General features: G+C 41.8%; 1 protein-coding gene across 1 annotated transcript in view; it reads left to right on the forward strand.

Moving 5' to 3' along the window:
* The window catches only part of LOC145353096 (immunoglobulin-like domain-containing receptor 1), a 42,814-nt gene extending 27,746 nt beyond the window's left edge, over window positions 1-15,068 (forward strand). The window contains exons 3-8 of the mRNA XM_080203460.1: window positions 2,821-2,970; window positions 3,470-3,589; window positions 4,738-4,884; window positions 9,256-9,390; window positions 10,118-10,986; window positions 12,653-15,068. Of these exons, the coding sequence (XP_080059586.1) occupies window positions 2,821-2,970; window positions 3,470-3,589; window positions 4,738-4,884; window positions 9,256-9,390; window positions 10,118-10,986; window positions 12,653-12,694 (1,463 nt within the window). The 3' untranslated portion in view covers window positions 12,695-15,068. The remainder of the gene's footprint in view (window positions 1-2,820; window positions 2,971-3,469; window positions 3,590-4,737; window positions 4,885-9,255; window positions 9,391-10,117; window positions 10,987-12,652) is intronic.
* Window positions 15,069-16,692: the final 1,624 nt, after the last annotated feature.

Here is a 16,692-nt window from a genome sequence, read left to right on the forward strand (position 1 = left end):
TTTTAAAATTCCTTAGCACTCACTCATTCTTGAAATTGCCTGTGTCCAAGAGGAAATATGTTTAAGTGCAATGATAAGCCATAATTTAAGGTTTCCAATTGTAGTTGGACATGTGACTATAGGTTTTATCACATGACCTCCCAACCACTCACCTCCACACAGGGTGGCACAATCATTAGCACTGCTGCCTCACAGCACCAGGAACCCAGGTTCGATTCCTAGCTTGGGTCACTATCTGTGTGGAGTGTGCACATTCTTCCCATGTCTGCATGGGTGTCCTCCAGGTGCTCCGGTTTCCCCCCACAGTCTGAAAGACGTGCTGGTTAGTTGCACTGACTCGAACAGGCGCCAGAGTGTGGCGACTAGGGGATTTTCACAGTAACTTTATTGCAGTGCTAATGTAAGCCTACTTGTGACACTAATAAATAAACGTTACTAATGGTTGCCTGACATGTTTGTGTCTTCCTATGTCTACTGGAAAGTGCAGTAAGAAATCTCACACCAGGTTAAATTCCAACACGTTTATTTGGAATCACAAGTTTTCAAAGCGCTGCTCCTTCATCAGGAAAGTGAATTGTTTCTCGATCAAATGATTTTTGACTCTGTCAACAGCAATTTTCCATGTCTAGCATTTTGTAACTAACAAACAAAAGTGGTCAAAAGCTTTTATTAAGCACAATTATTTATTTTCATGGGATTTCTCTCCCGGGTTGCTCTCAGCAATGCACTGGAAAGTGGCCTTTAAATCCTGGAAAATGTAGGATAATTCTGGACTTTGGGCAAACCCATCTATCATTGAAAATTTGCTACTCGTCTCAAACACTCTAGTTTACATTCACTGGTGTCAGAAATGAACATGTAATAGAGGAAATAGTTTGCAAAGATAGACTGAAATGAAAGAGGCATTTTTGATGCAAAATGATGTAACAGTTCTAAAACCAAAATGAAGAGAAAGTAAAGAATATTGCAGTTTGACAGATTGGTAACTCATTGGTTTTGCACTAGATTAAAAGAATTGTTAAAAACCAATCACCCTCTAATCACACTTGTTCCAGACTCCCTCTATTCATTGGAGATGGTCCAATATGTTTTATTTTGTATGCACACACAGACACTCCTATTTCTCCTGCGTGAAGGTGTGTAAAACTTGTGATTCAGGTTCTACCAGCTAGCAAAGTAATTTTGTTTTTGGCAATCTGTTGCCATTTCAAAATTAAACTATGGCTGTCATATGGAGATCCCACAATAGAGCTCCAGGATGACTTCATTATTTCATTCTGATTCTAAAAAAGATGGACAAAAAGATTTACCAATGGGTAAGCACAGTTTAATCCTGAGAGTATGGTGAAGAGATGATGTGCAAACAAGTGAGAAGTGAAAGTACAAGCATTGTCCAAGGCCTCCATCTTGATGTGTGAATCAGTCTGTTCTGAATTGCAGAATTATTACACTGCACAGAGAGGCCATTCAGCCCATCATGTCAGCTGTGGCTCTCCAAATGAAACACTCCATGCCATTCTCCCAACTTCCCCAATTAACCTTGCACATTCTCCCCTTTTCAATAGCAGTCTAATTACCTTTTGAATGCTCTAATTGAGCCTGCCCCCACTACACTCTTGTTAATTCATTCCAGACCTTAACCACTTGCTGCATAAAAACATTTTTTTGCTTCTTTTGCCAGTTACTTTAAATCTGTGCGCTTTTGTTGTCACGAGTGGGCACAATTTCTCCCTATACATACTCTGTCCAGATCCCTCATGATTTTGAACACTTCTATCAAATCTCTTTTTCAGATACCCTATTTTGCAAGAGGAACCGTCCTTACTTCTCCAATATCTTCCTAACCACATTTCCTCAATTACTCATTTGATCAGCAGTTAATTCTGGCAATTGTACAGTTGACCTTTGCTTTTTATTCTAGGTCAGGAATGCTGCTAATGTGCAATCCTCAGCAAGAGAACACCACGAACTAAGAGGAAGAATTAACTATAAACAAAAAAACTAAATTACAAAAAAAAAATCTTAATACTTTAAAAGACATGGGGCTGGACCTTCTGGCCGTGCTTGCCACCAGACCAGAAAGTCCTGACCATCACGGGAATCAGATGGGAAAACTCCGCCCATTAGGTCCCATACAAAGTAACAAAATCAAAACTAGACTTGTCAAATAATGAAACCAAACATAACCCACATGATGAAAAGAATTCTAAATTATTCAGTTAGTGCAAACTGCAAGTTGAAAAAGTATTAATGTTAGACAAAAAACTGGTAAGGAGATCAAAGGGATTTTTAACCTGCATTTAAACTAAGTGAAGACTTGTATCTAAGGACTTAAATAGGTCCTTTTGTTAATAAGATGTTAGAAATATTATAGGTATCAGAAATGAGCAGATTTTAAAATTCTATAATCATTAGGGCTAAGTTAACTAGATAAATTTCAGGTTGTATCAAGCTGGTTCAAAAATCCATCAATATATAGGAAAGTCAGTAAAGCAAAATCTGTGGAGAAATTCAAAACATTAAGGGATTTGACATTGAAGGGAAAAGAGAAATATTTATGTATATGTAAAAGGAGAAACAACAGAGCTTTGGACAGAGTGGCAATTAGATTCATTTTGGATCCACCCTGTGATGCAGCAAGTGGCTGTCTTCTCTACTACTGTAAGTTCCTTCTGAAAGGCAGTTGAAGTACACCCGAACAGGACATGAATCATTTTTCAGTGGTTGTGGACCAGTTTCCTATGATGAACCATAAATTTCAGGAGAGGTAAGAAGGAAGAAATGGGTTGGTTTGCGATGAATTTTCTTTTTCTCTTCCAGCTTACATTGCTATGCTGAGCATGGGCCAAGATCCAACCAATGACTGCCAAGATGACCAGCGGACTGTGCGAATTGTTATTCAGAAAAGGGGTCAGAATGAGCCAATATTGGGACACGAATATAGACAAAGGAAGATTACCATTCAGAACAGTAAGTATCACATTAGGACTGAATGGAGTGGGAGGGAACGCCCCTACTGACCATTATAAAGTATTTGTTTGTGAATGTTAGAAGATAGCTGGCTAAAAGTTTCATGGGTGTTCTACTAGCATTAGTGATCGACGAACTTGGCATAGCTAAGATTCTGCCAGCTGGAATGATTGTTAAATTCTTTCTCAACATTTTATCGAGAGAATCCTCATTAAAGAAACAATTCCTTTAGAGCAGTGGAAAGGAGGGGCAATCATTTAATTATGGAATCACTGCCTGATAAACACCCATTGAAAGGCTCTAAAGCATAGTAGGATGCTGAGAGATCTGATACAATGTCTTTATTGAGCTTCACTCCCTATTATGTTTGCTAAACTTCTGTCCTAACATTATCTAAAGCTGTTTGTCAAATATAACAACTCTTCCACTGACTATCATTCAATACCTAGCCAATGTCAACTTCTCTTGTCCCTATAACCTGTACATATTTGCTTTGTAGAAGCTGACCTGTGGATTACTGAAGTTATGTGGTGGGACCATGGTGTTTATTTCTGCAGTGTTGAAGCACCAGGAGACACAACGGGAGACTCAGACAAAGAAGTTCGACTTATTGTTTTGCGTATGTTTTTAATTTGTGTGTTCGGCTCTTTCTAAATATGTATTTACATGACTAAATCATTTCACTAAAGTACAGCTGCGACATTGTAATGATTTAAATAGTCATTATCTATTTGTTTAACCAGTGTGGCCTTCCTATCACTGTCTGCAATCTTACTGGGATGGGAAGCAAGGACTAAGATGGCCAGCCCACTCCTGTTCTCCCAGTTGATACTGATAGGAGGAGTTCAGGGATGGGGGGCACCCAGCAGCTCATCCTGCTCAGGCCTTGGACCTGAAGAGAGGGGTATACCTCTCACAGTGCCTCTCTTTCCACATCGGAGACCCCTGCTGGTGCTCCCTATGCCCTGCTTCTCCATCAAGACCCAACCCCTGTCGGCTTGCCCAAGCCCTTCCCCTTCTGAGACCCCCTGCACTTGTCTAGCCCAAAATCAGGACTTAGAATCTGGCAACTGCTTTGGTCCCAGTATGTGCCACTGGTGCTGCTGGGTTGACAGAACTGCTTGCTAATCAGACTGGGAGGCAGCTCTCTGAGCAGGACATAGACTCTTTGTTCAGGCAGAAGAGCTGCCTTCAGCCAAGTGTTAAATGACTGTGAGGTAGCCTTGATTGGTGGAGATGTGATCCCCAACAACTCTTTAGGTGGAGAGCAGTCAACCCACCTTCTGAAATCAAGACAAGATGTGTGTGCGTGTGTGAAGATTTCTCAGTCCAAACATGCTTCTTACGTCTGCTTGTGAATATAAATATGTAAAGATAAAGTACCTACACAACTGACAACCATAGAATCCCTACAGTGCAGAAGGAGAATTGCACCAATTCTCCAAAGGAGCATCTTGCCCAGGCCCACCCCTGCCCCACCCCCATGACCCCATGCATTTACCATGGCTAGTCCACCTAACATAAACATCTTTGGACACTAAGGGGCAGTTTTAGCATGACCAATCCACCTAAGCTGCACATCTTTGGACTTTGGGAGGGAACCACAGCAACAGGGAGAATGTGCAAACTCCACAGCGATCCCAACGCTGAGATTGAACCCTTGTCCCTGGCATTGTGAGGCAGCAATGCTAAACACTGTTACCACTATTCCTTGCAATAGATTCTTCTACAATACTGTCCATTAAATCCATTTTTTTTTCCTTTCAGATTGGCTAACTGTGATATTGATTATCATGGGTATCTTGCTACTGTTGATACTGATTAGTATCTGTTGGTGCCAGTGCTGCCCACAAAAGTGCTGCTGTTATGTCCGATGCATCTGCTGCCCAAAACGTTGCTGTTGTCCCGAGGAAGGTAAAACCTGTTGTGTTTTTTTTCCCCAATTAATTATCTTCGTTTCACATCCCCCCCCCCCACCCTACCCCTGACGAAATTAGCTAATGATTTAAAAGAATTTGCAACTATCAATCCAGTGATATGGTATGCATATGGTATTGCAAGTTAAGGTACAGGTACATTTCTAACAATCTAGAGTTCATCATGTGTATTTCTTCTTTTATTCTTGAGACACAGTCATCATTGACGAAGCCGGTTTTATTGCATACCTAAAAAATAACCTCCAAGGCTTGTTGCAAGCCAGGTCACTTCAGAGGGCAGTTGAGAGTCAACCACATGGGACTGGACTAATGGACTAACATGTAGGCCAAACTGGGTGGGGGCAATAGGTTTCCTTTATGAAAAGACATTAGTGAACTAATTGATATTTTACCACAATCCATGACCATTTCACACTAACCTTTTATTTTCAATGTTTTTTAAAAAACTAAAGTACAGTTCTCATAAGATGATAGAATTGGAACTCATGTCCATTTATCTACAATCCAAATGCAGTTGGACCAAACAGCTTGGTTCTGTGCTATAAGTTCCATGTAGTCTGCTGACTTTTGGGTCAGTGCAAGGGGAAAAGGCAACAAATGATTGTAAAAATTCGTTCACTGTTCCAGCTGGACTTTATATGACCCCTGTACCACAATGTTTGGCTAAGTGGTAACGCCTTCTGCTGTTGCCCTGCACCATATGAAATTTCATCACAATCCTGTGGTTGCTTCATGATGATGTGACTGAACTTGTCCTGAGTGGGAGATCTGAAACAGACTGCTTCAAGATCCAGGTTAGGATCAAGGTTGTGTGACGGCCCCTATATCATTTATAGCTAGCTGACGGTAATTATTCTCCTGATTAAAGATTTTTTCATCTAAGTGGCATTTAGTGCTGACACCTAAGGAGAGTTGATTTTTAATCTCAATCACCTCTGCCAAACAAAAATGACTAGCACAGATGTACATGATCTACAGTTTCCTATAGACTGCACCATCATTTCCCACTCTGCACCAGATTCTCACAGCACTCAACTCTTCAATTGTGCATACAAGAAACTCGGCCTGATCAATACTAGATCAGCTGCACCACCTGCCAGGGTAGCAAGCATTTAACGACAAAGGCCTCCCAGTCACTAAAAGTCCTGTCAATGTAGACTGTGTCTCAGTGACACGTAAGAATGCTAGAGAAATATCAGCAATGCATTCACCGCATCCTCCAGATTCAGTGGGAGGACAAATGCTAGCATTCTCCTTTTAAGCCAGCTCCACAAGCAATTACGCAATACCCCTCTCAACACCTAATATTGCAGCAGAGAAGGTAAGAAAAGGAAGCAAGTTCTGCAGTCTGGATCCCACTTCCAGACATCGGTGCTGCTCCATCTGCCGAAAGATAACATGGGTCAAGAATCAACTTGCTCAGTCACACGAAGACCCATCATAAACCCCATCACTTGAGTAGATGTCATCCTCAAATTGAGGGACAGCGAGCAGCTGCCTGATTAGCACACAGTGTTGGTTTTACGAAAGAACTCGAGCCCAAGGGGAAGAGGGAGAGTGCAACGATGGCTAGTGGTTCTGAAAATAACAACAGCTTGAGTTCAATTCCCATTCTGGCTGAGGTAGATTTGGTACCTATCCTCTCACCCTGTCCCCTCAGAGTGGAAGGTTGTAACATACCCCCCATGAATAAAAGCTGCCAAGAAAACCTGCCAGGATGAAATCGCAGTGGACATGAAAGAATGAAGCCACGTGGTAACCTGCAGAATTAGAATTGGATATTTTTTATAGAATCCTACAATGCAGAAGCAGGCCATTCAGCCATCGAGCCTGCACTGATCGCAATCCTAACCAGGCCCTAGCCTCATGACCCCACATATTTACCCTGCTAATCCCCCTGACTCTAGGGACAATTTAGCATGGCCAATCAACCTAACCCGCACACCTTTGGACTGGGGGAGGAAACTGGAGCGCTCGGAGAAAATCCACGCAGACACGGGGAGAACGTGCAAACTCCACACAGACAGTTACCCAAAGCTGGAATCAAATCCGGGTCCCTGGCGCTGTGAGGCAGCAGTGCTAACCACTGGGCCACCTCACAGCATTACGAAGTTTCATTTAGAACACGGAGAAGTGAATTAAATAAACCAGCAGGGGGCCCCTGAATCCTGCACAATATTTAGGGTTACAGATTTCATAGAATCATAGAATCATAGAAAAACTACAGCACAAACAGGCTCTTTGGCCCACAAGTTGCGCCAATCTTATCTCTACCAACCAGGCTTACCTATACCCTTCAAATCTATTAAGTCCCAAATGCAAACGTCCTGAATTTCTGCCTTAAGAGCTTGGAGAACAACATTCCCTTTTCAACTTGGAGCAAGAAAATGAGATACAATACAAAATTAAATGTACACTCACAGCAGACATAACATTTTTGTAGATCTAAATAGCATATCGCTACGCACCATATAAAAGTGAAATTCATTTAACCTTCCAAAATATGTAAAAATCATAACTGTAAAGGCACTAGCATGGGTTTAATGTTATAGAAATCCTACAGTACAGAAAGAGGCCATTGAGCCCATTGAGTCTGCACCGATCACAATCCCACCCAGGCCCTACCCCTATATCTCTACATATTTACGCATTAATCCCTCTAACGTACGCCTCTCGGGACACCAAGGGGCAATTTTTTAGCATGACCAATCAACCTGACCCGCACATCTTTGGACTGTGGGAGGAAACTGGAGCACCCGGAGGAAACCCATGCAAACACGGGGAGAATGTACAAACTCCACACAGACAGTGACCCAAGCTGAGAATCAAACCCAGGTCCCTGGAGCTGTGAAGCAGCAGTGCTAACCCCTGTGCTACCGTGCCGCCCGAACCACTGTGCTACCATGCCACTGCGCTATCCTTCCAACTGCTCCATTAATGTCCCAAACCTACAGAAAATTCTGAAGAAAGTAATATACATAAACTGCTGTAAATTGCATATTAGTTTGGGAACTTATTCACAGTTACTAGGTTGCAAGTGAGCTATTCATTAGTCCACCTATTAATATCAGGAGAGTGCACTTTTAGTCTATGGAAAGTTTAGTTTGTGTTGCTAGCAATAAATTTGAAAACTCAGCAGTTCAAGATATAAACAGAAAATCCCACTGTGGAAGCACTCAGCAGATCTGGCAACATACACAGGGAGATTAAAAAATTGTTACCATGAATGTGACCACCATTCATGCTGGCAGGGTTTTCCCTTCCCACTGCAATGAATGGAGATCGGGCTGGGTGCCAAATTTTTCAACCATGCTGAAGTGGGACTGTGATTGAACGGCTGGTAAGATCGCCCCGTATGTATTTCAGATCTATGACTTTTCATCAAGGCAAGGTTCCAGATCCTAAAACATTTACTCTATTTCATAGAATCCCTGCAGTGCAGGGATACACTGTGCTGAAGGAGGCCATTTGGCTTATCGAGCCTTCATCAACCACAATCCCACTCAGGCCCTATCCCCATAACCTCATGTATTTATCCTGCTAATCCCCCTGAGACTAAGGGCCAAGTTATAATGGCCAATCTACCTAACCCAAACATCTTTGAAGTGGGGGAGGAATCCAGAGCATCTGGAGGAAACCCAAGCAGAAACTGGAAGAACATGCAAACTCCATACAGTCACTCGAGGCCGAAATAGAATCCATATCCCTGGCGCTGTGAGGCAGCAGTGCTAACCACTCTGCCACCGTGCCACCTTTTTTCCCTCCACAGATGCTACCTGACCTGCTATGTGTTTCTAACGCTTTCTGCTTTTGTCTTGTGATTTCAAGCATTTGAAGTCTTTTGCTTTTGCAATTTTAATGTCTGGCTACATGTGAAATTTTAGCAACCTTTTGTTTTTTTTTTGTTCATTTGTGGGACATGGGCGTTGCTAGCTGGCCAGCATTTATTACCCATCCCTAGTTGCCCGAGGGCAGCTGAGAGTCAACCACATTGATGTGGCTCTGGAGTCACGTGTAGGTCAGACCACGTAAGGATGGCAGATTTCCTTCCCGAAAGGATAGTAGTGAATCAAATGGGTTTTTCCGACAATCAGCAACAATTTCATGGTCATCAGTAGATTCTTAATTCCATTTTTTTTAATTGAATTCAAATTCCACCCTCTGCCATGGCGGGATTTGAACCCGAGTCCTAAGAACATTAGCAGAGTCTCTGGATTAATAGGGTAGGGTTAATATCACTGGATTACGAATCATAAATATTAATTATAAATTTCACATTTCTGAAGCCTTTGTTAATATTTTTGAATAGGATAATTAATTGGGGCACTGTCCTTTTTTTTAAATTTAGCTCTTGCAAGGCATGAACTAGTCAAACAGGCAAAGCAGGGAATGATGCCATGGATGTTCAATAGGCCTGTGTACACTGAAGATGAAAGAAATTCCCAATTAAACTCATTCTACATGAATGGGCCATCACAAAGAGGTACGTAGTCTCTGGTATTAACGTGCTACTGCATTTATTTGAACTGATAGAATCCATGAGCAGATTATTTTTATTCACTCTCTTTCCCTTGCCCCAGTTACTAGGAGCGTGGTAATGTAACATTTCCTTTTCACCATCATGCATCAGTAACTTCTAACAATGAGCTGAGGCAGCACTGAAGAAAACTTTAGGACGACACCACTTATCCATTCTATTTTACTTTCCTGCTCTAAGTTTTATTCTGATACATGTAGGGCCAAAAGGGTGCTATGGACGGAAGAGTTTGGGAAATCCTTGTCTTGCTGATAGCTGGGCCTGCTTTACATGCTGCCATTATGTTACTCAAATAAGTGTAGCTATTCCAGCTCCCCATTTTTCCTTTTACTTTTCTAAGTAATTATACCCTGTAGTGTTTAATTCCCAGACCTGACTATGCTGCAGCTGTGTTTCAGAAATCCCTGCCAATTGGTCCCTTCCAATGCACGATTGCCTTCAGCTCCCACATTATATTTTGGAAACTGTACATTACCGTACTGACATTTTAATTCAATAGCATTTCCTGTCATCATCTTTAGCGATCATTTTTAGACTCTCATTCTGTGCAACTCTACTAATTCTCTTGCTGTCAATGTCTTCACTTACTTTATTCCCTTTTTCTAAGGGGATTGAAAAGCTTTTATTCAGAAGTTTAATCTCTCTCTTTATTTTTTCATTTCCATTTATATAGATTTTTCCACCAAGAACAGCATACCATTGACTATGATGCCCTACAGTGCCTATCCAAACTCTTCTGTTAAGATGCTGGACTATATAGAGAATGAGGTGAAAAACTTAAACACAGTACAGCCTTTGCAAAATGGAATCCGTACAAGTGGCAGTGCACCTCCCAGCATGCTTTCATCACTAAATGAAATTGGAATTAGAGAAGTTGATCGACGCGTTATCCATCTACCTCCCATACTGGAGACAGTCCGTGAAACTAGCCTCCCTTCATCACAACAGACCAGTAACTCATCCCGGAGGAACCAACGAAGGGCTAGAAGCCACGAGGATATTCTGGAGGCAGGGCTTCCCAGGAATCAAAGATCTCAAGAAGGATCAAGGTCCACTCGGAGCTCACAAGACAGAAGAACTACTCGTTCTCAAGGAAATAGGAGAGATGATTTTGAAGACAGTCGACAGAGAGGTCAGTTGCTCCCAAGGCGACAAAATTATGGGTATTATAGTGATGATTCTGACGATGACAATCGGTCAAGACCCAGCAGTTCAAACCGGCGTGGCAGAAGAGGTTACCAGGAGGACAGAAGACCACATCATCGAAATAGTAGAGATTACTCACCTGAAAGAAGAAGCCGACGCAGAGACCACAGCTATTCTCCTCCACCTCGTGGGAGACGACAAGGATCATGGAGTTCCCTGGATGATTATGATAACCGCTCCCGATACAATAGGATCCAACCAGATGATCGAATGTCAGACTGGTTGGAAGCCTTAAAGAAGCCTTTTAAGTATCACGAAAAGCCTCCAAGCTACCATTCAGTAGATGGGGGGTCAGAGGAAAGCAGTGCACGAAGGTCTAATAATGGACGACAGTCAGTAAGTTTTTTTTGCGTTATAAAGTATCTTTCTGAATATTTAACTCACAGTCATATAGAGTCACAGAGGTTTGCACCATGGAAACAGGGCCTTTGGCCCAACTTATCCATCTGCCTTTTTTTTAAACACTTAAGCTAATCCCAATTGCCTGCATTTGGCCCATATCCCTCTGTACCCATCTTACCCATGTAACTGTCTAACTGCTTTTTAAAAGACAAAACTGTACCCAACTCCATTGCTACCTCTGGCAGCTTGTCCCAGACACTCACCACCCTCTGTGTGAAAAAGTTACCCCTCTGGACACGTTTGTATCTCTCCTCTCTCACCTTACACCTATGCCCCCTAGTTTTAGACTCCCCTACCTTTGGGAAAAGATATTGACTAGCTGATCTATGCCCCTCATTATTTTATGGACCTTTATAAGGTCATTCCTCAGCCTTCTATGCTCCAGAGAAAAAAGTCCCAGTCTATCCATCCTCTCCTTATAACTCAAACCATCAAGTCCCAGTAGCATCCTAATAAAACTTTTCTGCACTCTTTCTTGTTTAATAACATTATTTCTATAATAGGATGATCAGAACTGTACACAGTATTTCATGTGCAGCCTTACAATGTCTTGTACAACTTCAACAATCTGTCCCAACTTCTGTATTCAATGTTCTGACCAATGAAACCAAGCATGCTGAATGCCTTCTTCACCACTATGCCTACCTGTGACTCCACTTTCAAGAGCTATGAACATGTATGCCTAGATCTCTTTGTTCTGTAACTCTCTCCAACACCCTATCATTAACTGAGTATTTTCTTTTTTTTCTCAGAAGTGTGGTTATAAAAAATTCCTAAATCACCACTCTACACATGAGCCTTATACAGCACGGTAGCACAGTGGTTAGCACTGCTGCCTCACGGCACCAGGGACCCAGGTTCGATTCCTGGCTTGGGTCATTGTCTGTGCGAAGTCTGCACATACTCCCCGTGTCTACATGGGTTTCCTCCAGGTGCTCCGGTTTCCTTCCACAGTCTAAAAGATGTGCTGGTTAGATGCAGGCGCTGGAGTGTGGCGACTAGAGAAATTTCACAGAAACTTCATTGCAATGTTAATGTAAACTTTACTTGTGACACTAATAAATTTTTACTTCGCTTTTACATTTGAAGGTTGTGATATGATGAAACATTGCTTGGATGTTCTGGAATGTAGAATAGAAGTTTACACTTCTGATTCTTTCTGAAAGCAAAGATCCTGATCCTGACAGGGGTCAACATGAAATCACACCCTACGGGGAAAGTTCTTGCATCAGCAACATTAATAAGAGACATCATTTCATTTCATGTGATCAGTTCAGTGTTGTGATTAAATATTAACATTTATCAAGTTCCGGAATAGCAAATGTATACAGCATTGCAAATTTTCACCTTGTGAGTTATCACGCTGTAATTGTTTGGAATGGAAGATTATTCCTCCTTGCAAGTATTGAAAGTTGAAGTGTTATTTGATGCTGTTTGACCTTGTATTTTATTCCTCGTCTTACCACTCCCCTCATTACTCTTGTAAAAATTAAGTTGCAGGAAATGAATGAAATGCATAAGATGGGTCATTTCTACTTGTTTGTTTGGACAAAACTAAAATCAACTGAAACTGAAGTTTAACATTTCTTTTCATTGACAGGAGCGAGGGAGTTCTCGCAGTGGTAGAAGTGTAGTGATATGAAGAATCCACCACTTGTCATCATGGATACCTACTGGGTGGGTTGTAATATAGATGATGACCTTTGACATTTCTTTTCATCATGAAGTTTCAGCGGACAGAATAGAAGCTCCGATTTTATGACTTTTTAAGACGTGCTTCAGATTGGTGACTTTCCAACACAAAACTAATTACACAGGACAAGAAAGCTTATGTCAGTTTTCTTCATTTTAAATTTAAAAAAATAGAGATGGACGTTCATGAATAAATTCTACTTTTAAATTGTAAAAAATATTGAATTAAATTAATTCAATAAAAATAGCATACTTCATGTGGAATTGATGATACAATGTCCCTGCCAAACAATCCTTTGGATATAGTTGCATACCAGGCCAATCGGGAATGATGAATGTTTTCTATCTTTTGCGGAAATACACTGGGACCTTCCAGAACGTGGTCTGTGATCCCTGGGAGGTGCAGAGGTAGTCCGTGCTTTGGCTGTACCCTCCCCCATCTGCACAGCTGACAACCCACTGAATGACTACAGGCTTCAAGATGATGGAGCCAGAGAGCCCAGTGGTGGTTATAGCAACAGCGAGACCCGGGCAGCTGGAGTGTTCGAGCCAAGAGGAAGCAATCTTGCTGCTTCCACAGACGTTCCGAATGCCTCCTTAGCGAGGGAGAAGTCCAAACCTCCTAAGCCACAGCGGGAGGGAGTGTGGGGTGGCGATTAAGTGTTAGGTGTGGAAGACACGGGCTAGTTAATTTTGAGCATCCTAAAATAGAAAGGATATCAAATTAATAGAAAAGGGACAATGGAGGTTCACCAGTATACCATGAAGGACAGAATGCCGAGTTAGGAAGAGCAGCTTGAGGATTTTGGACTTGCACTAAAGCAACAATGGCAATGAATGACAACCTGGAGACTAAGCGTGACACACACGCTACTTGGTGTGTGGATAAATAACACACCACCCGCACCAATGACCCCCCCCCCCCTCAACATGTATCCAGTAACTGAACCAGGGGAGAGGGAAAACCCAGGTTGAAACCTTGCTTCTGACTCCCACTTTCAAATGAATTCCACCGAGGCCAGCTGTGTGCCACCAGTGACGCACCAGGTCAGTGATGGTTAAACCCAACTCCTTAGCTTGGTTCTAATTCCTCCCACCACCACCTTTCCCCGGTGATCAGGGCTTGGGGGCCTAATCTGTCTCTCAAGCTGCTTCTTAAGCAAAGGCGCAAACAAAATTTTATTAGTTACCTCTGCTGTTTGGTCCTTATTAATTATATTTTTTTAAGTAATTACTGCTTTCTTCAGACCATAACTTTTTATAATTCCTGTTTAAATATTGCGCCAAATTAGATTGCAGGCATCTGTTGCTGGGGTTCTTACTGAACGGGAATGAGAGGCTCACGAGAAGGCTGATTGCTTTTTGGAGGGCTGGCAAGATGGGTTATTGTGTTCCAATGGGAACAATGTTGGAAATGCTGAGCATATCTGTGCTGGGAAGAACAGAAGCCATGACCCTTCTACAGAACTAGTGCAGATTGTGGACCTGAAGCTTTGTCTCTGTTTTTCTCTCTCCTGGGATGTTGCCTGACCTGTTGAGTATTTCTAGCATTTTCTGTTTGTATTTCTGATTTCCAGCAGCTGCAGTATTTTGCTCCTTTTATTATTTGCTCCATACTTGGGCATTTGTGAGAGCGACTAGTTTCGATTTACAATAAGAAAATATTCAATGCAAAGTGTAATCTTACTGATAACAAAGCCCACTTGTGTGGAAACAACACACTATTGCAGGCAAATTGGCTGCTGTTAATTTACGGAAGGTTTTTAAACTTGGAAAGCAAACAGAGGTCATGCACTGGTTGATGTCACTGTTGATTCAAGATACTCTCATTTTTGTGTTGGATTGTTGTTTGTAGAGCTTGAGGTTCAAGTTTTTTGGATGTTGCTGTCTGTATATTGTTGAGGGCCAGCTTCAAAGAAACAGAGTTGGTTGCATATTACCAAGATATGTGCAATTATTTGACAAATCTGTGGTTGTATATTACGTCATACTGAAACATGGGATTTATAAACAGAGTATCAAGGTCAAGAAGAAGCTTTGCTGAGCCAACATAACACAGTTTGACCCAACCGAGACTATAGTTCCCAATTCTGTGAACTAGAAGGGGCGGCATGGTGGCACAGTGGTTAGCACTGAGTTTGATTCCCAGCTTGGGTCACTGTTTGTGTGGAGTTTGCACATTCTCCCCGTGTCTGCACGGGTTTCCTCCGGGTGCTCCAGTTTCCTCCCAAATTCTGAAAGACGTGTTGGTTAGGTGCATTGACCCAAACAGGTGCAGGAATGTGGCGACTAAAGGAATTTCACAGTAACTTCATTGCAGTGTTGATAAGAACATAAGAACATAAGAAATAGGAGCAGGAGTAGGCCATCTAGCCCTTCGAGCCTGCCCCGCCATTCAATAAGATCATGGCTGATCTGTCGTGGCTCAGTTCCACTTTCCCGCCCTCTCCCCATAACCCTTAATCCCCTGAGCCATGCTTGTGACTAATAAATAGGCTTTTAACTTTTTTAAGATGTGAGAGGGAAACTGGTGAGATAGGGGCTTGAAAATAAGCAAAGCACCACACCTATTATTTTTCCCCTTGGCCCTGAACCACAGGACCATATTTCAAGACCATGCTGTGATGTGGGTGTGACCATGTTATAACATTAGGAGGAGGTGACAGCCTAGTGGTATTATTGATAGACTATTAATCCAGAAACTCAGCTCATGTTTAGGGGACCCGGGTTCAAATCCCACCACGGCAGATGGTGGAATTTGAATTCAATAAAAAATATCTGGAATTAAGAATCTACTGATGATCATGAAACCATTGTTGATTGTCGGGAAAAACCCATCAGGCTCACTAATATCCTTTAGTGAAGGAAATCTGCTGTCCTTACTTGGTCTGGCCTACATGTGACTCTAGAGCCACCGCAATGTGGTTGATTCTCCAGTGCCCTCCAAGGGCAACTAGGGATGGGTTATAAATACTGGCCAGCCAGTGATGCCCACGTCCCACGAATGAATAAAAAAAATTAGAAGCACCAAACCAATAGCCAGAATAACAGCGAACTAGAGATAAATGGATTAAAACAGCCTCCTAAATAGAGAAAACATCAGGTCAGATGTAAACAGACTTCTAATGACTAAATATAATTTAATTAAAATAAAAATGCTATGTAACAAAAATGTGAATAGACATGTACAATTGGACTATTTAAGTTCACATGGTGGTCACTTCTTGCTTTTGAGTGCATGGTCAACAAAATCAAAGTCTTTTTAATGAATGGTGGCAATTTGCCCAAGAAATCAATTTTTAACATTTACTCCTTACCTCTCCCTTTGGTATATGTGGGATATTCTGAAGTTAACAACCTTGCAGATTTCTTATTGGTTCCAACCATCTCAGTGATTCTTCCACTTAATGGATTATTGTATGAAATGATGATAGGGGCTTGGTCACAGTGTTGCCACTATCTCCTTCAGCCTTACTCATTGTCTTCACAGTACGCGACTCCCCCTATCCAAAATTCAACCTATATTTGGAGAAACATGTGTTTCAGTTAGAATAGGAAAATTTCACTGTCTCAACCCGTTTATTACAAAGCTGCCAATGCATTGGCCAGTACTAAATGTGACCCACAATGGAAAAGGTTTGACGTGGTTTCATTTCACAGAAGTACTTGTCGGGTGTTGATGTAAATAAAAAATTTGGAGTTCAAGAAGCATCTGCATTATTCAGAGTTCTAGCATTACAGTGGTGTTCCATAGTATTAATTATACTAACTCTGAGACTACCTATAGACATTTCAGTTACCCTGTATTTTATACATTCTGAAGTTACCAAGAGCTCCTCATCTCCAAGAATATGGATATTTTGGAAGGGAAGATTACAAGGGGTTGTGTTACTAGATTATGAATGAAATCTGAGAGACTGTAGATTGGAAAAAGTTGGAATTGTTCCC

This window comes from Carcharhinus amblyrhynchos, chromosome 15, assembly GCF_965287045.1.
Source record: "Carcharhinus amblyrhynchos chromosome 15, sCarAmb.v2.hapA, whole genome shotgun sequence".
Classification (NCBI taxonomy): Eukaryota; Metazoa; Chordata; class Chondrichthyes; order Carcharhiniformes; family Carcharhinidae; genus Carcharhinus; species Carcharhinus amblyrhynchos.